At 33.6% G+C, this 23,717-nt stretch overlaps 1 protein-coding gene across 3 annotated transcripts in view; it reads right to left on the minus strand.

Annotated features, from left to right (window-relative positions):
• Window positions 1-3,247: 3,247 nt before the first annotated feature.
• INTS13 (integrator complex subunit 13) overlaps window positions 3,248-23,717 on the minus strand; it is a 41,852-nt gene continuing 21,382 nt past the window's right edge. The window contains exons 12-18 of one of the 3 annotated variants that reach the window (XM_031938489.1): window positions 23,423-23,593; window positions 22,346-22,500; window positions 21,882-22,112; window positions 19,851-19,990; window positions 17,214-17,349; window positions 4,165-4,237; window positions 3,248-3,607 (exon numbers count right to left, since the gene is read on the minus strand). In XM_031938489.1, coding sequence (XP_031794349.1) covers window positions 3,596-3,607; window positions 4,165-4,237; window positions 17,214-17,349; window positions 19,851-19,990; window positions 21,882-22,112; window positions 22,346-22,500; window positions 23,423-23,593 — 918 coding nt within the window. In that variant the 3' untranslated portion in view covers window positions 3,248-3,595. Of the gene's footprint in view, window positions 3,608-4,163; window positions 4,238-13,133; window positions 15,495-17,213; window positions 17,350-19,850; window positions 19,991-21,881; window positions 22,113-22,345; window positions 22,501-23,422; window positions 23,594-23,717 lie in introns of those variants that run through there. The other 2 variants (XR_004229560.1, XM_012550867.3) reach the window with 2 other exon arrangements.

Raw genomic sequence — 23,717 nt, forward strand, 5'->3', positions numbered from 1 at the left:
AAATAATCCATACATCCTATTTCAAGAAATTCAAAAAAGAATTCTAAAAGAAACCCAGATATCTTACAACCAGCAGGTAAAGGGAACAGCTTAGTGTAAATTTATTTTAGAAAATTTCTCAGTACATCCTACATAAGACCTCCCTGATGACTCACTGTATCTTGAGGTGACCTGAGTTCTTGAAGCCTATGCCAACAAGATGCAAGTTCTGGCAGGACCAACTAAACTGGAGAGTCCTCAAGTATAAGCCTGGCAATGTATTATGTGATTATTATCCATGTATCCAAGTACAGAAAAACTCAGAGGAGGCTGGACACAAAGCCATGAATTTTTCTGCTGTAGTAACTCATGAATACTAACTTATTAAGGATGAAATCTGTGTCTGGAGAGGAGAATACTCAGATTAATAAAATCAGATTCTTGAAGTTTCAACATATAAATTATCAAAAAATCAGTGCCTATCTCTAGCTTTAGAGCAAACAAACCCTGCCTAGAAAAAGGACTACGAGTCATATATTATTGCTCCTCTGTGTTGACACTACACATCTGCCCAGTGTACTCCCTTTCCTACCAAATAACTGACAGAGAAACAGGATCGCAGATTGATTTCACCATGCCTCATTTACTAACATTGTGTTACCAGGGGTTACTTTACTTCATCTGAGACTATTTTAAAACTTGCTTTGCAAATTCAGTGATAGAGATCTGTCCTACAAAGAAATCTCAAGAACTAGAAGATCCTATGTGACATCAAATTGTGAGGTTTCTCTGAGTTAATATCTGCAGTTTCATTTAAACTGTCTAGATTGAGGGATTTGTCCAATATCTTATCCAGTTGAAGGAGACCGTAATCCTCTCATTTATTGTGTTTAGAATCACCAAAGGCCCAGGACTCCACAAAGGATCCACACTAGTCAAATCCTTAACTATCAGAGGGAACCCAGAGCCTCCAAGCCAATCTAGTAGCTAAGAACAAGATTCTGGAGGAAGATTGTCTCAGTTTAACTTTTTCTTTTTTAATTTCTGATATTCTTTTTTTTTTTTTTTTTTTTTCTGGTGTGGTGAGTTAGGTTGAATTCTGATTGATTGTAGATCTTACTTGGGAAGCTCTGCCCTATTATAGAGCATAATATAAGTCATCCATACATCTGAATAACCTTATCATTTTCAGTAATCCCTCCTTTATCTAGATACTGAGTTGGGCATTCTTTGGGGACTTAAGTCTGTCCTTTTTCTGAATCAATACGAGTAATTAGAGCAGAAATGAAGAAAGTTATTTTTGGCCTTACATCTTTCAAGGAATCTCATAATTCTGTCATATTTGAGGGAAATTTTGCTGGATCAGAGCCTATATAATATAAAGTTTCCACCAACTGAATCAAATGCTTTTTTCAGTCAAGAAGCAACAAATATGGTGGAAAAGCCTGGGTATTACTTTCTCAAGCTTCCTTCAAGGATTCTCTTAATGAGTTTGTTATTTGCATAAAGAAATGGTGCAGTTTATTGCCAAGGCTGGAGCCTTTTGGACTCTCAAAGTTCAAATCCAGTTTATGACCCTAGGCAAATCACTTAACACTGTTTACCTCAGTTTCCTTATCTGCTGAATGAGGTAGAGAAAGAAATGGCAAACTATGACAGTATCTCTGACAAAAGCAAAACAAAACAGAGTGATGAAGAGTTAGACACAACTAAAAACAACTAAACAAAAAAGCAGTGTGAAAGTATATGACTCAGTTTAGGCAATTAATGTTTTCTTGATCACTTTTTGTAATGGGCTGAAGTTTGAGTTGATGCACTTAGGTCCCAAGTATGTGAGGCTAAATAGTAATTGGGCTATACTCTATTAATATACATGATTGGATAAAGAATGGTCCCTGCCCACTCTCGTGCAAGTCCTGATGTGTTGTAGAGGAAATGACGATTTTGGTGGGTGGAGGCAGAGAGAGGAACAGGAAGAGAAGCTGGGAGAGATTGGGCCTGGGTTCCATTCTCCTAGCTGCTGGTCGTGTGGCTGCGGGTCTAGCTAGCTTCTTGACTCAGCTGCACACAGTACTATTGCCGATTCTCTTCCGCCTCCGATCCTTCTTCACTGAAAATAAAGACTGACGATTTTCCCCTAACCTGAACTCCGGACTCCTGCTGATTTTAAAAATACACGGTCTTCACAACTTTTTACTGAAATTTAAACAATAAATAGTGAAGTAGATTTCAAAATTCCAACACATTTCTTCATGGTCTTGAAAAATTATATCAGAGGGAACCATATGGAAAGATAGAGGTATGCATTAGTAATTTTTAAAGACCCAGATCTCCCACAAATACCCCTAGAAAGGTCCTAAAAATAATTATGCAAACAAAATAGAAAAAGCTATCCACTCTTTTATTTAGCCCAGTTTGAAAGTCACGTTCAGAATTTTATGGAATCCTTGTGGAATCAAAGATAATCCCCACTCCTGAGTAAGCAAAGGGCAAAGTGTGTCCCTAGAAAAAGAGAATAACCACAGCATCCAGGTGGTACAGCAAAAATCAGGCAGCTTAGTGTTCAAGTGGAACCATCAGAACAATAAGGGACAGGAAGCTTAACACTTAGCAATCACACATTAATCTCAACAAGAAAATAGAAGGAAAGAGAGGAGAGGGGAGTTCGATAGGAAAGTCAGGATAGGTGAAGTTGTCAGAAACAAAATGAACTCCATTATTAAAGCATGTTATATGAAGAGGAGATTAATAAAAAATAAAAAAGGGGAAGAGAAAGGAGGAAATAGAGCACTTCAATTATAAATCATTAAGACCTCTTTTCCATTGTCTTCTTTAAAGAAAAGATTGGGGAGAGGAGGACAAAAAAGGAAAAAAATACAAAAGGACAGGTTAGGTGGGGGCAATAATACACAATTATTATAAACATCAATGTGAATGGGATAAAGTCCCTCATAAAATAGAACAGGACAGCAGAATGAATTAATGGAGTTTAATAATAAGTTTTTACAAGGAACACATTCCAATCATGAAGATTTATATAAATTAGGTATTAAAACAAAATTTATCATATTTCAAATAAACTCATAAAAGTAAAAGTAGCAATTACAATTTTAGGTACAGCAAAAATAAAAGTAGACACAATAAAAAAGAAATAAGTAGAGAAATTACATTATTCTTAAAGATACCATAGGAAGGAAGGAGAAAAGAATCACTGAAACATCTTTTTTTTTTTTTTTTTTTTTTTGGTAATGCACAAAAGAATAGAAAGAAGGTCCAAAAAGACAAGTAGGACAACTTCAAAAGTTACATCTTTTGAACTTACATATTTTTTAAAGAAAAACAAACCTACATAAAAGCGATTCACAGTTGCATATACAATCTTATTTTTCTGTTGTTTAAGGTATAAAGAATTGCCCAACTTACTTAGTGTTTGTAAAATTCAGAATTAAAAAAAGAAAAAGAAAAAATATATAAATGCAGCAGGGACACCATCCATGTTGAATTGAAAAGTGGTACTATCACGTCCAGGCAGTTTGGCCCTCAGTTGAGATTCCTATATGCAGCCAGTGCAGGACCACAATCTGTCTGTCTCTAGAGAAGGCATTTCCAAACTTTTTTATGTGTATTCCTACAAAAATTTGAGCATTTAGGCCAATATATGTATATTAAGCTAATTTTAATGTCATACCCTGCTTATTCTCAATATGAAGCCATTCCCATCATCTACTTTCTTTATATCTGCTCTTAGGCTATTGACTGCCCTTAAAGGAATTCACCAAAAAAAAGTCAAATGAATTGATCTTAAATTCATGCTTATTCCAAACCAAAATATGACACAATATTTTTTTAAATTCTCTGTTGATATTTTATCATATTTGTTGCAACAGGGGTAGGAAAGCTTTGCTTCTCTTTTTAAGGACCCAGTTTTTAAGGACTCATTTCCTTACCCCAACAGCTAATCTCAAGCAAACTGAGGTCATTCATCACGGTTTGCTATATCTTCCCTATTTCAATTCTTCTCTCTGTCTCTCTCCCTCCCCACCCCACTCCCACCCAGTTTTTGCCTGTCTCATCTGTTACCAATAAACACTCTTCTGACCACTTAATCTAGCCAATCCTCAAGCCATCTTTTTCTGTCACTCCTCCCTTTCACTGCCAAGTTCTTTAAGAATTTTAACAACTCACCTTTCTTATCTTGCCTTCTTTTACTTGTTTTTTTGTGACAACACCTGAAGGATTTTGAAGGAGCTGAGGGAAACTGCAGAAAGTAAACAGTATTGTTTCAATTACTATGACTGTTATAATATAAACCAATTCAATCTAAGATCCCTCTAAAATCTCTATTCACTGGATCATACAATACCTAGAAAGGACTTTAAAGATAGTTTGCTATATTGATTATAACTCAGAATGGCTTATTAATTTAGCTTCAGAATAACAATATATGAGTTTGAGTTGAGGAAATGTTTCAATTTTCACTGATTCCTTTTCAGAATGACAGATTAATTTCCTTTTAAACATCAATTCTTTCACTCTAAGTGTGGGGCAAATGACAGTTTGTGCAGTTCCCCTTTCACTTCCAGAGACATATATTAATTCTGCCTCTTTCACAGGATATAAAAGTCTATTGTTCTGTTCAGAGTTTGGTCAAATACTGAACTTCCACTGAAGTAGAATATTTGTCATATTGTTAATCATTCTGATGTAATCTAGGATAAGGTCCTGAAGGGTAACTTCAAAGATTTTGGTTGCTGTTGGTCATTTTTCAATCAAGTCCAACTTTCATGATACCATTTGAGATTTTCTTGGCAAAAATACTGAAGTGATCTGCCATTCCCTTCTCCAGCTTATTTTACTAATGAGAAACTGAGGCAACAGAGTTAAGTGACTTGTCCAGGGCCATTCAACTGAGTGTCTTAGGTTAAATTCAAACTCAGGATGATGAGTCTTAATGACTCCAGGCCAGGCACTCTATCCACTATGCCACATAGCTGCCTCATTTAAAGATTTAGACTTGTTTTATTTCCTTCAGGAAATAAGAGAACATCCTAATGTTATTTCCTCTAGTGATAAATATCAAATTTTAATCATGCACCATAATAGTCAAATGCTTCACTTCCTGTAGCTGTCATCAAATCCTTCTTTAGTATCCAGTTCTAGCTTCAATATTTGAAAGCATTTCTAGAATCATAAGAATGTCCTGAGATAAGCAGCAAAAATGGTTTAAAAAATTGGAAAGTGTTTCTCATTAGTCAAAGAAGAAAGAATTGGGGTTGATTAGCCTTGGGGAAAGAAAAGTTAGTGAACGACTTAAGTGTTAGTCCAGTCCTATAGTTTCATCAATATATAGAGTTTGGGATGTTCTACAACAGTTCTATAACTTATGATGACAATAATATTAATAACCAGCATGGAACTTCACATATACTATCTAGCTTGAGCCTCATTATAACCCTATAAGGTAGGTGCTCCTGTTATCCCCATTTAACAGCTGAAGAAACAGCCTGAAAGTCTTATATAGGAATGCATCCACCAATTAGCCATATAATGGAACTCTATTGATCAGTAGGAAATAATAAATATGACGACTTGAGGAAGAACTTTTATGAACTTATGGAAAGTGAACTAAACAGAACCAAAGTTCTCTTTGGTTGCTGGTTTCCTGGAAGTCTCTGGGAGCAGCCTTTTTTTTTTTTTTTTTTTTTTTTTTTTCCCCACTTCAGTAATCACAAGTGCAGGCAGGTGTTAAAGACCAAATCCTTTATTATCTCTTTCAAAGTCTTGTCTCCTTTTCTGGGGCCCAGTTAGCTTTCTTAGAGGCCTAACTCCCTCTTTGGTTCTGAGAGCTTGAGCTCCTCCCGCCAGTCCTTTTGTGTTCTTTGCCTCTGCCTACTTCTTGAGGTCCTCCTGAATGTGGCTTGGTTTTCTGATTTCTGTGGGGGAGGCAGGAGGATCACCACTATGGTCTCCATCTTCCAGGTCTGATTCTGGCTGTTTGTCTGAGCTTATATGCTCTCGTATAGGTGTGAATCTTGTGGTACTATATTAAATACTAAGTACATGTAATGAACTAGAGAACTTATTAAGCACCATGCTATACATGGTATTTATCTATTTTATCAATTCCAAGGAGTTAGCACCTCATAAGAATCCTTTGTTTCAAGTTTAGAGTTCTAGCCCATAACCATTGGTCAATGGTGACCAATGATAATTACAATAATGTAAAGGAAAATAACACTGAAATACTTCAAATGCTGAACAATGCAGTGATGAATCGTGAGTTTTAAAGATTAATATGGAGCCTAGAAATATAGACAGATAGATGGTAGACTATAAATACAGAATGAGACATATATTTCCAAAATGAGTATTTTGGCCAGTGAATTACTTGGTTCTGTTTGGCTATTTATTTGTAACAAGGGAGGATTCTATTCTGGTAGAAAAGTTGAGGGAAAGTATCGCTTAGTAGTGACAATGTTAAATTTTTAAAAATTATTTTAAAAATAAATAGATTATTATTAAAAATATTATGTAACACATAGTTTGTGTTACATCAGTTGTAGATGTTGAGGAAATAGATGAATTCTATGAAGAAATTAATAAAATACTTCATTCAGTATCTTGATACTCAGTAACTTCAAAGCAAAAAGAGGCATAAATGAGAATGAACTAAATATGTTGAGAAATGTGGTTTAAGAATAAGAAATTAGAAAGACCAAACACTTAAAGTCTACACAAAAGCCTCAACTCCATATACCACAAATATTTTTCAAAAAAAAAAAATCAATATGTGTTGAACATGGAAAATACTGAATGAGATCACAAAAATATTTTTGATTTTATTATAATGTATTGAAAGCAAATTGCTTCTGATCTGAAAATTGTTTCTATGTATAACTTTTTAGACTGAAGTCAAAATAAATACAAAACTAGAAGATTTTGTTATCTTTTTATATGAGAAAAAATTATGACATTCAATTAAAAGAACTCCATGAGGTATTTAAATAAAACTGTTGATGCTAAGAAAAAAATAGAAACTAAATGGAGGGAAGAGCATTAAAACTAATCATAACAATTTCAAACAGAAGTCTAATGGAATAAGATCAAATGAAATTTAACTAATAAAGGTAATGCCTTAATTTAATTTCAAAACATCAACTTCAGAAGTACAAAACAGGATATATATGACTAGACAGCAATTAGTCTGAAAAAGATCTGTTTACTTTTCTTCACCAGAAATTTAATATGAGTCAATCTAAAAGCTAATGACATCTTGGGCTATATTTAGAGTTGTTGTGTCCGTCTCTAGGGAGGTGATGATCCCACAGAATTTTTCCTGGGGAAGACCACAATATGGAGCCTAGAAATATAGACAGATAGATGGTAGACTATAAATACAGAATGAGACATATATTTCCAAAATGAGTATTTTGGCCAGTGAATTACTTGGTTCTGTTTGGCTATTTATTTGTAACAAGGGAGGATTCTATTCTGGTAGAAAAGTTGAGGGAAAGTATCACTTAGTAGTGACAATGTTAAATTTTTGTGTTCAGTTCATTTTAAGAATATTGCTAAATCAGAGAATATCCACAGATGGTTTACCAAATGGATGAAGGATCTCAGCTCAGCTGAAGGAAATGAAGTTGTTTATTTGGAAGGAAAGCCTTCCTAAAAATTAGAGAAATACCAAAGTAGAATAAACTACCTTAGAAGAAAGTGATAACTAAATGAACACTTGGCAAACATTTTATAAAAGAGATTTTTTTAGACTTATGATAGAGCCATCCTCATCCAGAAAGAGGACTAAGGAGACTGCATGTGTCCAATATCCTTTCCACTACCCTCACCTTTTACATAGTTATACCTATGGCCAGTGTAGCCATGGAAGCATCATATCTACATTTGAACAAAATCTTGGAACAGAAAAAGTAAAATCAATTCTTTTTTTTTTACCTAGCGAGCAAGATGGTTGTGTAAGAATAAGAAAAACAGAAACCAAAACTCCAGAACAATCCAACTAAAATGTTTTATTTTAACTGAAACAAATAGCATTATAGAATGAAAGGTGGATGGATAGGTTCATGTTCTGAATTTAATTGTACTTTACTTATGGCCTCAAATATCTCCAAATCCTCCCAGAACAGTATACCACATATGCTTGAATTTGTCAACTATCATGATAAATGAACTCAGATTATGTTTTGCATAACAGCTACAGGTAAAATGAAAATGTATTCACACAAGGACACCTATCATCACTGAAATGCAGTAAGCTGGCTTAATAAATCAAATTTGATTATAATTAGCCTCCAGCAATAAGCCTCTACTTTTGCAGTAGGTAATCTCATATGAAATAAAATACATATCAAAAAGAGTTGTATTAGGTTTCTAGAATGGCACATAAGAAAACTGATGAGCTTTCAATACAGACTGAAGCATACTTTTTTCACTATTGTGTGTGTGTTGCAACATGGCTAATATGGAAATACGCTTTGCATGACTCTGCAATATCTGTATTAGACCTACAATCCATCAAGTGTGGCAGTGGTTCCTTTTGTGGAAGTTTGTAATGGCTTTCATGATATTACTTTCAAAAATTAGAGATGTACCACCAAATTATTTCTGTGTCCCTTAAGCATGCTTAAGTTACATAATTCATTTATTCAGTCATGTTTAACCCATGATCTCATCTGAGGTTTTCTTGGCAAAGATACTAGACTAGTATGCTATTTCCTTCTCTAGCTCATTTTACAGAAGAGAAAACTGAGGGGAAACAAGGTTAAATGACATGCCCAGGAAGTACAGCTAAGAAATGTCTGAGACCAGATTTGAAATAAAAAAAAAAGAATTTTCTTGACTCCAGGCTTTCTATTCTATCCCCTGAACTACCTAGCTGCCTGAATTATTCATAAGCTTATGTAAATAGGAACATTTTTTAATGAATCTATCTGCAAGTTAAGAAAAAGTAATAGCTTATCCTCATTTACAATGTTTCATTATAGCATGGAGCTAACACTGGGTCCTTGAAGGCTATTTCAAGAAAATACATTCATTTATATAAAATGGTCCTACGAAATTCATGACTTTGAGAAAGGTCCTACAAGACCAGCCATATTTCTAAAATCCAACAACAAGTCTAACTTAGTATAGAAGAGTTGTCAGAAGGTTGATAACCAGGGAATGATCTAGAAAATGTCCTTGTATGGTCCCCTTCTACAGTGATGGTGACCAGTGGCAGAGTAGTGGGAAAAGGACAGAAGGTAATCAATCACATGGGACTATCTACTGGTGAAATCAGAGATCCACCATAATGTCTAAATACTTCATATCCAGATCTAGGGATTGATAAGCCAGGGACTAGAAATCTAGTCTCTCTAGTATAGCCTACGAAGAAGCAAAGGAGATGGGTAAGATGATCTTCTATTTCTTTCTTTCTCAACTAGTCTTTGGCCTGGACACTAGTAATACTTGTAATTCTAATTCAAATCATTTGAATTATGATAGAACTGTATTGAGTTGATTGACATTTATTCAGTCCATAAACATTTATTATGTGCCAGGCACTGACTAAAGAAAATTTAAAAAAATAAAATACTGTTCCTGTCCTTTAAAAGCTCACATTCTAACAGGAAAGACAATATGCAAACCACCATATACCTACAATAGACAGACAGGATAGAAGGTAATCTTGGAAATCTAAAGGCAGCTAGGAAGACCTGAGTTCAAATGTGACCTCAAACACTAGTTGAGTCATCACTTTACCTGTTTGCCATAATCTACTGGAGTAGGAAATAGCAAATCATTCCAGTATCTTTGCCAAAAGGCTACAGAGAGTTACACGCTTCTGAACCACAGCAATCACAACAAAAATTTTGGAAGGAGTTAGGGGAAATGAGGACTGGGCAAAGCCTTCTGTAGAAGGTAGGATTTGAGCTGAATCTTAAAATACCCCGAGTATCTCGAGTGAGGAACAGTAAGAAAGCCTGTGCTGCTGGATTGCAGAATATATAGAGAGAATAAAATGTACAAAGACTGAAAAATATAGGAAGAGGCAAGATTGGGACAGGCTTTAAAAGTCAAGAATGGGATCATTATGTTTATTTGTGGAAGTAATGGGAATCCATTGGAGTTTATGAAGAGGGTAAGAAGGTCAGAGCTGAACTTTAGGAAAATCATTTTGGCAAAAGAATGGAGAAGGGACTAGTGGAAAGAGAGTAGGCATGAAATGATAATGGCTTGTACCAGAGCAATGGCTAAGTATAGTTAATGTTGTTAATGTTCTTCTGTTAGCCAAACAGTAGTCACAAAAGTCCACAGCCCATTCATGAGTAAGATTATATATTGGAAGTACTCTAGAGATGCAAGATTTGTGCTTCCTGTTGAAAGTTTTATCTCATTTTATGAACCTGGAAACCACTGTTACATTAGTCAGAAAACCTGACTCAGCACTTTTCAGGTCTAGGAAAATGCTATGTTCACTTTAAGTCTCTTGAGGGCAGGTTCATGGTGTGGCAATATTCTGACAATAATCCTTGCCTAAATAAAGCTCCCTGTAAGTAGTACATCTTCCCAGATTGTACCTTTCAGAGATCTCCAAATTCATAAATTCATTTAGCTCTAAGAAAGAAGGGGCTTGTGGACTAAAGTGTAGGGTCTTGGTGATTACACTCAAGTAAAGAATATTGATCAGTCAAGGAATTCTTGAGAATCAGCACCATTTTTCTAGACTCACGGGGAACTTAATATAGAGGTTGTTAAAATGTCTTTGTCTCGGACATACACCTCAAACCCAACTGAGGACAAAATTAACTATTGCTTCTGAAATTAACACTGCCCCAGATTTATTTTCACTTGCATTGCCACATTTTTCAGTGTGTAACTAACGTGTTCAGAGTGAAGATTAATATAAACTATCATACAAGTTTATAAAGCTAGAGAAGCTACAGGTGCAATGGACAGTGTTAGGCATGAAGTCAAGAAAGCTTGAGGTCAAAACTCACTTATAGTCTATTTCAACTTTTTCATTTATAAAATGGAGATAATAATATCACCTACCTCCAGACTTGTGAAGATCAAATAAGGTAACATTTGTAAAGTGCTTAGCAGTTTCTAATATAGAGTAAGTCCTATGTAAATACTATTTATTACTACCACTACTATTACAACCACCACCACCTGAAATAGACTTTAGAGATAATCTAAGAGGCCAGCTTAATATTGTTTGCCTGTTTACTCATCAATAAAATGAGATGGAGAAGAGAATGGCAAACCTTTCCAGTATCTTTGTCAAGAAAACCCCAAAAAGGGGACCACGAAGATGTGGACACAACTGAAAACAATTAAACAATAATAGAGGCTGTCTTCATCCTATGCATTTCACTTCCTATTTTCTCTTCTACATTATGCAACTTAATTTTTTCTAGCAGCACTTTACTGAAATTATTCTTGAAGCTCAGCAGCAATCTACTATGCCATCTAATTGCTCTTCTCGTTTTATATATTCCATTTATTCTACCTCTGCTACACAAATTATTGGAAACCATTTGCCTACCTTTTCTTCTGTATCAGCTCCCTGATCTTACAACTACAATGTCACCTCAACCTACTTTCCTACCAACAACAAGCATTAATCTGTTCAGAATAAATGAACAGTATTGTTTCCCATGAGAGATGAGGGGATAAAGCATGGAATCTGATTTGAAATTTACCAGTAAATGTAAGTTATTTCATGAGCTATGTCTCAACTTTTTGAACAAACATATTAGGATTTTGCCCAGTCCCCAATCCATTTGATCATTCTTGTTCATCAGATGTAGTTGATTCTTCTCCTTTACATTCCCCTCCTATGGATTACTGATGGAAGGCTGGAGACTTAAAATGTATAGAGCTAGGACAAGGAAACAATGGGATTGTCTATTATTGGTCTACTTATTCAACATATGTACACAAAAGAAGGATTTTTAATTTACATTTTTTCCCCATTTATAGTGGATGGAGTCAGTGTGGTCAGTTTCAGAGAAAATAGGGGCCAAAAATCTGCTTGTGTGCACTTTATAAATACTATGACCTTGGGAGAAGTCACTACTTACTAATTTAAATAAAGCTGGGAATGATTCCCAGGACTGAGATGGACAATCACATGAATCAATGTGCAACCCTTAGGCAAAACAGATTCACAAAAGGGCTGAATCAAACAATATTTCTAAAGTACCCGAGTCCTTACACCACAAAGATTTTTTAAAAATCACTTACTCCTATACTGTTATTATTATTGGCAAAAATAATAATTTGTCGAGTCATTTTTCACCTGTATCCCACTTTTTGTATCCTCATTTAGGAATTTCTTGAGCAATTTAGCATTTCCCTCTCCAGATCATTTTATAGGTGAGGAAACAAAAGGGTTAAATGACTTGCCTAGGGTTACACAGATAGCCAGGTCTTTCTGACTCCAGTCCCAGCAGTCTATATACTGTGCTACCTACAACAAAAAAGCTAAAAAGCAGTTAGAGAGGAAAGAAGGAACAAAGTATCTCTGTACCTGGAAAGGAAGCATAGTGGGAAAAGCTGCAGGGGTAAGCAGTCCTTCTTAGTAATGTGTGGATTCCAGGGTTTAAGGGAGCTTCAGGAGGGAGAGCATTCTGGATATGCTCTTCATGGGCATCCTCTTAAAGGAACAGCACTCCCCTCTGAAGTGTATGAGTACTAGTCCTAATCTTTATGGTCACTCAGAACTACCCACCAGACCTGGGAAGGTCTAACTACTGGTATGCAACAAAACTTCTCAGCACATACATGTACCTTTCTATCTTATGTATACACCCACATGTTCCAACAAAGCTTTGCTATCAATTTAATAGAAGTGGTTTGAATCTGCATTTCTGTTCCATATTACCTAGAACCAAACTAAAACAATATTCCCATATAAGCCACCTATCAATGATCAGAGTATCAAAGAATCAGGAAGTCGGAAAGACTTCTGTGTAGCCACAATGGCTGCCATGTTCAGATGAGATATATATTTACACTGGGGAAGCCAGATGAAACAGTAAATAGAGCCAGCAGCACTTGAGTTCAAATCTAGCCTCAGACACTTAACTGTGTGACTCTGGACACTGGGGCAATTTTCCCCAATTGCCTCACAAAATAAACGCACACACACACACACACACACACACACACACTTTCACACTTTTGTTCAGCAATGGGAAATTACATTTTCCCCTAAAATTATCTTTATTCATCTAGATAACTGCTTAGTTTACAATTAATTTCCCAGGATGAATAAGGAAGCATATGCTTTTTTCTATCCACTTTACTTGGGCAAAGAGTAGTCATCTTTTTGATGCTAATATTATCAGTTATTGACACCCATAGGATTTTCTGCACCATCTTTATAGCCTTCATAAACATAAACAAGTACTGTAATAAACATTTATTAAATGCCTAAGTGTTAAGATCTGTCCCAAGCACTTTACAAATAGCATCTCATTTAATCCTCCCAACCCTGAGACTGGTACTATTATCTTCCTCAATTAATTAAAAAAAAAAAAAAAAAGATAAAATTAAATGATTTACACAGGTAATTTCTGAGGCCACATTTAAATTCAAGTTTTTCTGACTTTAAGTTCAGGATCTATCCCTGCACCACTAAAGTTGCCTCATATTAGGCAAATTGGTAGATTTACTCTCATTTAAGAAGCTCTATCTACTTTTTTTTTTTTAAGCTTTTGTTCTTGAATTTTATTTGTTAATTTAACTACAATTTGCTGGAAATAGCACAAACACAATTCAGTGGTGTCTTATAAAGCATACTTGAGAGAAAATAAAGGCGATGTGCATTACTAAACTGGGAGCTAAAAGCAACAATTAGAAGAACAAATCCAGTGTTATCTTCAAGGCTTCAAATCATTAATAAGCTGATTTTAGAAATATCTTTGTACTATATAACATAATGCCTGAAGGCAGCTGTATAAAGTTTTTTGAAATCCATAAATTTGCCAATTCAGTTAAAAAGTTTTCCCTCTTTTAGAGCAAGATGTTGAAATATTGACTATGTTTTGGAGATTGTAAGACTTATGTTCACAGGCCCTAGCTATTTCTGAAGCACGCAATCACTGTATTTCTAGTGTACATATATATGTATCAGTTCAACTCTTATGTGATAATATTGAGATTAACAAACATTTATGCTTCATCACAATTAAGAAAAAATAAAAGTCTCAATTAAAACTCTTACACAGGGACTTCTGGTTAGTGTAATCAAGGAATAAGAAGAACATACTCAGAAGCTACTCTAGAATGATGACAGAAAATGGTACCTAGCTATTTTTAAATTCAGAAAGTTAACTACATTGATCACATTTTCATGGAAACACCAAGCCTATGAGCTCTACATATAGAGTACCCTTGCATTGAAAGGCAGAAAAGAGACAAGTTTCAAAGCATGAGTGAAAATGAAACTTGAAATTCAAGGGTTTTCCTTTTTCTTTCAAGACATGAAAATCCTAAAGTTGGATAGGTAATCTAGACTTAGCAAAACTACCTCTTTTCATTAGAAGCCCCACAATTATTTGTCAATAGTCATCTTCTAGATAAACTCTCTTTAAGAAAACAAGAATCCCAAGAAAATCTAGTGCACTGGGCAGCACTATACTAACTACACAGACAAGATCATACATTCACAGCACTTGTGAGAGCTTTGAAATTTTCTCATATTCCAGCCTAAAATGCTTATATCACAGACTTGAAAAAAAGAAAAATCTTATCAATGGCAGGAGATACAGTGGCATGTTCAGTACTGACTTAAAAAAATTAGCCAAGATTACTAAATACTATTTTCCAGAACAATTTTTAAAAATACAATTTTAAAAAACTGTTTTAAAATAGATTTTTCTTGAAAACATCAAACATAAGGCAAAAAAAGTTTGTTGGCAAAAGAAAACATAATCTGATAATAGTACAGTACCTTGCATAGTAATCAGTGTTTGCAGAGTAGTCTCTCGAATGCTCAATGCTTAACAAGACAGATTACAATCATGGTTATATATTAACTCTTATGATCTTAGAATATTTCAAAACATTTCTAAAAAATTTTGAAAACCAGCTTTGGCTAAATAAGTATAGCAACATTTTTAAATTTTAAAAATTCTCCAATATTTTATTTTAAAGATATTTTTTAACAATTTTATTTGGCAAAGAGAAGTACAAGACCATCTTTAACATTTCCAAAAGGAATGCTCTTTACTTTAAAAATGCATTTATGATTTGTAGGACAAATCCCATCTATGAATCCTTCACTTATCATGTGCCAGTTCTATATTTTGTACAAAAAAGATCGAATTAGATGAAATTTATAAAATTGTAAAAACCAGTCCAGGCATGGTAACTATACAATCTTGCTGAAAAAGTACTAGTATCAAATCTAGCATAAAACAGTTTATGCCATATACTAAGGTTTAGTTCTTCAAGTCACTGCTCACTGCCGGCTTGCTTTTCCATTTTCTGTTGTCTCCATTCTGAGAAAAAGAAGAGGAACAAAGATGTTGATGAAAGGAAACATCTAACAGATGGTCTTACTCCATTCTTCAAATGATCTTAGTCTTTCAAAAGACCTCCAAAACTGAAATGACTGAAGTCAAATTTCAACATATTCAAATAATCAAAGCAACATCCTACTCTATAATTGAAGGATTTTCCCCTTCTTTCTTATCAGTTAATTTCTTTCAACTGCAATTTTTAAAAAGTACAAAACATTTGTTAAATATCTGCTAGTAAAAGGCACTAAAGAAACTAAGTTTCTAAAAGGCACTAAAGTTTTACTACTAAGAATAAATATTCTACTAGAAGAATACAATGTGTACAAAGATAAGTACGAGGCAAGTAAATATAAAGAAATATCAAAAGCAAGAAGGCACTAATGAGTGGAAAGTTCAGGAGTAGGAAGTGACACCTAAGCAAGATGGAAAGTGATGTACTGGAAACACCAAGCAAGGCTGATCTGATTAAAATAGTATGCGTGAAGAGGAGAAATGGGACTAGAAAAGTCAGTGGGAACCATACTATGGAAAGCTTGAAAAGAAATTTATCCTCAAAAATAGCTGAGAAAGAAAAAAAGTCTGAAACTTATCTGAATTTAAACCCAAATTCTCCCAATAAGAGCTACTGAGTTAAACAGAATAGTATAACACTTAAGTTGTTTTATATATATATATATATATTCTATGGCATTTTGCTGAAACTCTTCTATAATTTCACAATGAGTTCTGAGCATTTTAAAAAAGCCATCTTCTAATAATAGCAAATATAAAAATATCTTCATTTACTAATTTTAAAAATTTTAACATTAACAAAAGATTAAATTTATTAATCATTACTGACCTCTTGGCAGTAGATTTTGCAGCTTTGATAATTTCTTTCCCTGGGATTACTGACACTGCTCTCTCTTAGTTCTTATCCCACCTGTCCTTCCTGGTTTCCCCTGAGGTATCATCATTTTTCTCACCCACAGGTGGGTGTATAGCTAATGGTTCTGAGCTGGTTTCTCTCCTGTTTCCAACATCTTGATCTCATCAGCTCCTACGGATTCAACTGTTCCTTCTCTGCAAGTTACTTCCAAATCTATTTATTTCACTCTCCTTTCTCTCCTTACTACTAGTGTTACATCTCCAACTCCCTGCTAAGACATTTTCACTTCTGATAGCCCAAAGGCCTTTCAAATTCAGAATAATCAAAACAAAATTCTTCACTTTTGCCCTACAGTTTCCCTTGTTTTATCTTCATTGTTTTTCTCAAGGTTTCTATCTTAACTTTCAATCCCAAAGCAAGGAGTAATCTTTGAGTCTACTCTTACTCACTAATTAGCAGTCAATTCTTGACAGTTTTGCCTCCACATTTTTCACATCTAAATTGACTAACACACAACCACCACCTTATTTCGGCTTCTCTTCATTTCTTGCAAGGACTTCTATAGAAAAAACTTCCTAATTGGACTTCTTATGTTAAGATTCTCCACTTTTCTAATCTAACCTCCATATAAATGGACACCTTAATATTCCTAAAAAACAGGTTTGATCCTTTCAGTCTTGTTAAGAAGTCTCAGTGGCTCCCTATTGCCTCAAGGATAAACATTTAGATTATTCTGCCATTTTAAATAATTACTGACTTGGATTTCTGAAGGGAAAATAAACTCTTTGACAAGGCTAATTCTGCAAGGCACTATATTCAGTAATACAAACCCATTTTCCTCTTTAAGATGTTGATATAATTCAGCTCTATTGTTGACAGAATTCAAACGACCAACAAATTCCTGGTGCTTCCTGGAGTTGGCAGTATTAATCCTATTACTCCACAAAGACAGCAAGGACATTGGCCCTAATATTATGTTTGAAAAGAGAGAAGAAAAAAAGCATGGAGATTATTTAAAAAACCAACTCAATTTTAGACTTATCAAATTAGTGGCAATATTGTTCTATTTCACAGAATTCAAAGAAATCATTAAATTAACATTTTATTACAGCCATTTAGAAAAGACTGTTGTATAACTGATTAAATACATTTTTTCTGAGAAGAAAAAAAAGGATAAAGAAACACATCAGTTATTTTCTATCCACCAAATTATCTTCCTCTCATTCAAAATAATTTATTACTTCTAAGACATCAGTTTTAATAAAAATGGTTAGGAAAAAGTATTTCCACTATTTCCAAGCAATTTCTTGATTCAATACTCTCTATATAGGATTGAAGTTTGATAATATAAAAGAGTATCTTTGTCTTTATTGACAAATATCTTCACAATTTGAGTGAAGAGAAATATAAAGCAAATAAAAAATTCAATTATATCAACTATACAGACTCAAGAATACACTGAAGTAATACATAAAGAAAAAAAATAGAGAAGTAGTATTCAGGACAATCAACTGATTTCAAATCAGACTTGTTTCAATTCTGTAGCTACCTAGCTTCAATTGATCTCTCTCAACCACAATTTCTTCATATGTATAAACTAATTTTCACAGAAATGCTATGAGGAAATTACTCTGCAATCCTAAAAGTTGATAAAAAGGGTGAGTTATTATTATTACAAAAAGTTAAAATTTCTGTTACCTATGTAAAGACTCTCATAGTATTTTGCTAAGAGCCTAAGAAGAAAAGAAAACTGCTGCATTGACAGCAAAGTGGACATCTAGTGTATCGTGAATAATTTTCTTCTCTATTCTAAAGTATTACAATGTGTTTGAAGCTTTCTTTATCTTTACTTCCAGGGTTCAGTTTATTCACTCTTATTCACTCAAGCTATCTTGAGTCCTTTTCTTGCTCAAGTGTGGTACTTTTGTGCTATAGTGGCACAACACTTGTAAAAACTAAATATGTTGACATTGTCAAATGACCTACAAAAGAGTCACTAAATGATGTAAAATACACTCTGATCTTAAAGTATTCTAAACTGACCTGAGACTAAACAATTTACCATATACATTTATTTACAAATCCATATATCAGAAAACACAATTAATTAAAAAGATCCATATTAAAAGTCATACTTTGTCAGAAACTTCATTAGAAAGAGGCTCTAGGTATAAGCCACATTTATACAGATTCTTATGGTCAGAAAGTTTAGGTGCCTGCCTAATTTAGATGTTTAGAGTACATGGCCCTGGGCCTGTTTTAATGCAAGACACTCAAGGTTCCAGAAGCCAAGAATAAGTAATACAGGCTTTTCCTAACTCCCATAATTAAAAAAAGAAAAAATAAGACTCCTAGCAATGATAGTGTGGTCAATTGGGCTCCTCATTTTTGCTTTTAAATCCAAGGCTAGACTTTAGTATGAAGATCCCAGGTCAGAAGAAAAATGGACAGACTGGGAAATTGGGAAGATTATAGGCTTAATTCTCTTCTAAAAACCCCTAGTTATGTGTTGATTAGCAACTCACAGCATCTGTTTCATTCTTTTTTTTTTCCTAATAAAAACAAAGAAGGAAAAAAAAGAAACACTAATAGAACTGTGATGAAGCTCCAAATAAATGACATAAATGAAAATACCTCAAAGTGCTATGGAAATTTCAATTCTTTTGATTATAAAAAATTGTGGCATCACAAGTTTAGAACTGTAGGGATTAGACAAATCCTTATTTTTCTGCCCTTCTGCTTCATTCAAGCCACACCAAAAACAAAACAAAAACTCCAGAAAAACACAACACCAGTTACTTTCAAGAAAGAAGCACTTCTCAAAAACTTACCTTCTCACCTGCTGGCTGATGCCTATAATTCCTTTAACAGGGACAGACAATTATTCCATAATAAGAATTAAAAGGTTTAAAATGCAATGAGAAAAGAATAAATTGCTTAAAACTTATTCACACTAAAACAATCAATGCTAATGTTTTGTTTTTAAATTGAAATTATGAGGTATTCAACAAGTAAGGGAACTGATTAAAGTAATCAGAGTGAATGACATCTGAAGAGGAAGAAAACTACAGAAAGAGAAAAATGGGAACAAAGAAAACCAATAACAACAACAAAAAAGAATTGATTTTGTAGTCATTCAGGCCTATTCACCTTCAACAAAAAGAGAAGGGCACAACAGGTTTTTTTGTCATATGTGGCTAAATTGCATAATTTACAAAAACTTGGTTTGTTTTTACTTTAAATTGGACTTCATTAAAAAACTTCATTCTCAAAGGAAATTAATGAAGCTCTCATTATAATTCTCATTCTAACATTTTTTCTGCACAGTGACCAGAGACTTCAAATTCAAAGGTATAGCAGGAAAGTTTTTTTTATTGCCTCAGACAATAAATATTCACTAAGATGATATTGTTTGAGATGCTGGATCCTAAGAGCCTCTTTCAAAAGGGTACTCCAGCTCCTCTTACCTTTGGATTTTTCTACAGGTGGAGTTTCATCCATTTCAACAAGAGGCTTCTTGTTTGGAGGTTCTGGAGAATCAGGAGAATCTTTAATAATCTCTGCTTCAGCTAATTCTTCTTTTCCACGTTCTAAAATTCCTTTTAATCTTTGGGAAATTCAAACAGTGAATTTGAAGATATATTTTTAAACACAACTCTTAAATCAGCCAGTCTGAAAATCAACATATTTTTACATAGGATAACTTTAAAAACAAAAAGACACTCCCTCTCCCACCAAAATCTCTGTACTTCCAACCATAATACATACTCCTAGAAAATACATAATAGGAACCAAAACTCCTCAATCTCAACTAGGCAAAATAATTAAATGAACAGGGTTAAATGTTATTATAAAACTTTCAAAATACTACTTACTCACATAGAATAGAACAACATAAAGAAAAAAAATTTTTAAAGACCTCAGAACTGGGACTGCCACACTGATAGATGAGAAAGTGTGCTTCCTATCACTTAGCAGACAGGTGCTGACCCAGAGGTACAAAAGATTTGGTCAAAGTAACAATTTATTTGGTTTAACAATAGTTATTTGTATTAAGAAAGGGTTTAGAAATCGGGGAAGGGAAGTTACTGAGTAGTAATAGTGATATAGAAAACAAAGGAAAAGAAGATCAGCAAAATAATTTTAAAACAAAGCAAACAAAAAGGAGTTCAGAGACAGAAACAAAATAGGGCAGTTTTATTACTACTTTGTGAAATTTAGTATACTCTTAAGTATACTTAAGCAAACCATGTAACAATTCACCATTTCATATATAATGATACCTTTTTTGTCCTTTGCATATTGAAATATTTTAAGTTTTATTTTTGTTTTCAAGTTTATAAGTGAAAAAAATGTCATTAAAACAAAATGTCATTAAAAAAGTGAATTTAGCTTTAAAGCCTTGAAAATCTAAAGGAAAAATCTAAAAAGGTAAATTTACAGAGAGACATTAACTCAATCTTAGGAATAACTTTAAAATTGTCAATAAAAAAATTTATTTCTACCAATTTAGGAAAAAAGGCAAAAACTATTATTCGGACTTTTCCCTCTATAATAGATAATCTCTTAGGTTCCAAACGTTAGCAACCAAGATTTCTCTCCTGATCAGAGTTAGGAGGTCAAAGAACTTTTGAGACACATGTGGAAGAATTTCTATTGTAAAAAGAATATGAAGAGAAGAAATTTTCTTTGTCGACAAAGTGGACCTATTTTTATAAACTATTGATCTCAGTTCCCTCAAATAAGAAGAAGGGAGCCTCTTAAATAAAAAAATAAAAAAAAAAGCCCCCACCTTAAATTAAAAGCTCTTTACTACCCTGTTATTACTTCCACATGGCTCAAAGCCTCAATCTCTGGTGGGGTGCAAAAATGACACATATGCAAATAGCCAGCTGAACAGTTAATATAGTTGTAATTATTGATTTTTTTTATTAATTTAGCAAAATTCAATCTTTATTTCACTAAATAATGCAAGAACTGTGTGAACTAATAAGGAGCCTATACAATTAATAGCAAAAATGATGCTATTTTGTATAACTTCAACTTTTTAAAAAATATAAATTCTGAAGTTATCCCAACTTTAAAGTGACAATAAATCTATCTGGTAAAGCTATCTAGCTCTCAATAATTAAGGAAAGGACATGATGTATAACACTGAATAAGTTATTGGGGTATAGGGTTGGAAGAAAAGTAGCAGATTTGGAATTAGAGGATATAGGTTTCAATCAATCAATTTCATTGACATTCTCTTCACCTCTTGTTACTCATTTGTAAAATAAGGTTGGACTAAATGCTTCCAGTTCTAAATCTGATTATGAATGTCTAAAGACAGCTTAGCTGAGTAAATGCCATATTCCACAATGATAAATTAGATGAAAAACAAATGAATTTAGTAAATTACTAATAAATAAGTGAATGACTATTTTAAGTGTGTGGTAAATAGTTTGTGTTCCATGCCAATATCCTATAAGGTTCATTTATTAACTTTTAAAAGTCACCTCTCTGAATCTTGCCAGGACTTCTCTTGCTCATAATCTTTCGCTGCTTTCTCTGATTTGTCTTCTTTATCTTCTCTCTTCCTTCCTCGTTTCTTCCGCTCTTCTTCTTCTGGGGGTTTGCTCCGACATGCCATCAGACATTCTAAGACCCGTTGATGTTTCTCAGAGTTGTTAATATGAGCTCTGACAAGGGTTTCCAATTCATTCCACATAATACGATACTGCTCATCTCTGTAGTAAAGAAAAAAAATTTTTTTCTTCCTATAAAATAGAACATACAAGAGCTAAAATGCCATAAACTAAAGTTAAACAACTGAGGAAAAAATTTAATAAACATGGTATTTGTTTTCTCCTATACAACATTTATTGTACATCTAATTATTTAATAACAAGAAAAATTTAGTATAGTATAAATATTAAGCTCTTATATTTATTTGAAAAGGGTTTAAAAAAAAAACTACTACCTTTTGGGGCCTTTTCCTCTTGTACCAACTGTGGAAATAGGCAGAGGATCATTTTTTCTCTCCATATCAACTAAGTTGTATATTGTTTTCTGACAGTTTAACACATCTTCATCTGTTAAGGATTCTTTGACAATAACGCTGGCTAATGGAACTACCTATTAATTAAAAAACAAAGCAAACCCAAAAAAAACCCTTCAAACGTCTTGAACAACCAAAGTCCCTAATGTCAAAGTGAAATATTTCTTATGATTTTAAATAATTCAAGAGTTGAAACCAAACTTTCAAGCAAAACTACAAACAGTACATTAAAAAGTTATTGCCTATTCAGGGAAGGGAGGAGGGGGTAGAAAGAAGAGAGTATATAGCATCACTCCCCATACTAAAACATCTTTTAGATGAGATTCTTGAAGATAAAACAATGGACTGGGGAATCAGAAGACTTGAGTTACACTCTCAGATTTGCTATCAATTATCTATATATCCTCAGATAACTCTTTTGGAATCCATTTTCTTAGTTGTAAATGAGGGGGAAGACTATAGGCTAAGATTGTTTTTAACTCTAAAATTCTATAATTTCCACATAATTGTAAAATTACCTAATTCATAGGAACAGTAGCTTAGAGATTTTTTTAATCTGGTAGTTCTCAAACTTTTTAGTCTCAGAAAATCTTACATTTTTATAAATGATTGAGACCCCTACAAGGAGATTTTATTTATGCAAGTTTTATCTATCAATATTGACCATATTAAATATGAGAATGTCAGCATTATTATGAAAATAGTTTTGACCTGAGAGATTACAGAACTATTGGCCTGACCTAAGCCTTTTATTCTATACACAAAGAAAGTGAGGCCTAAAGATTTCCACTAATTTGCCTAAAGTCAGACAATCAATGTTCTGATTCCCATTCCAGTACGCTTTCAACTACAACAGACTTTCCTTCTACTGTATCTATTCCACAGCAGGCATTCCTTATATGGATAAGAATAAATTAAATAACTGTTACATAATAAATTTGGCAAAGCTGTATAGCCAAAAAAGAAACTGATACTGTGTAACAATTTAAAATTACTTACTGCTTGCATGTTGAAGATGGTGGTTTGTGAAATAATCATAGGCCAATAACGAGTATGTTTTTCTAATTGATCTTTTGCTCGTTCCAAAGGGACCTCAACACTTCCATCGATTTTATATCTGGGGTCTAGAAAAGGAGTTAATCTGTTTTCCCTCATAAATTCACCAAAATCCTAATGATAACCAAACAAGATAAAATTAGAAACTATATTTTCTAATTTACACAGTCTGGATTAAATAACCTCTCTTAAAGTTTATGTTCTATGACATATAATGAAGAAACACAAGATACTATCT

This window comes from Sarcophilus harrisii, chromosome 5 (genome assembly GCF_902635505.1).
Source record: "Sarcophilus harrisii chromosome 5, mSarHar1.11, whole genome shotgun sequence".
Taxonomy (NCBI): Eukaryota; Metazoa; Chordata; class Mammalia; order Dasyuromorphia; family Dasyuridae; genus Sarcophilus; species Sarcophilus harrisii.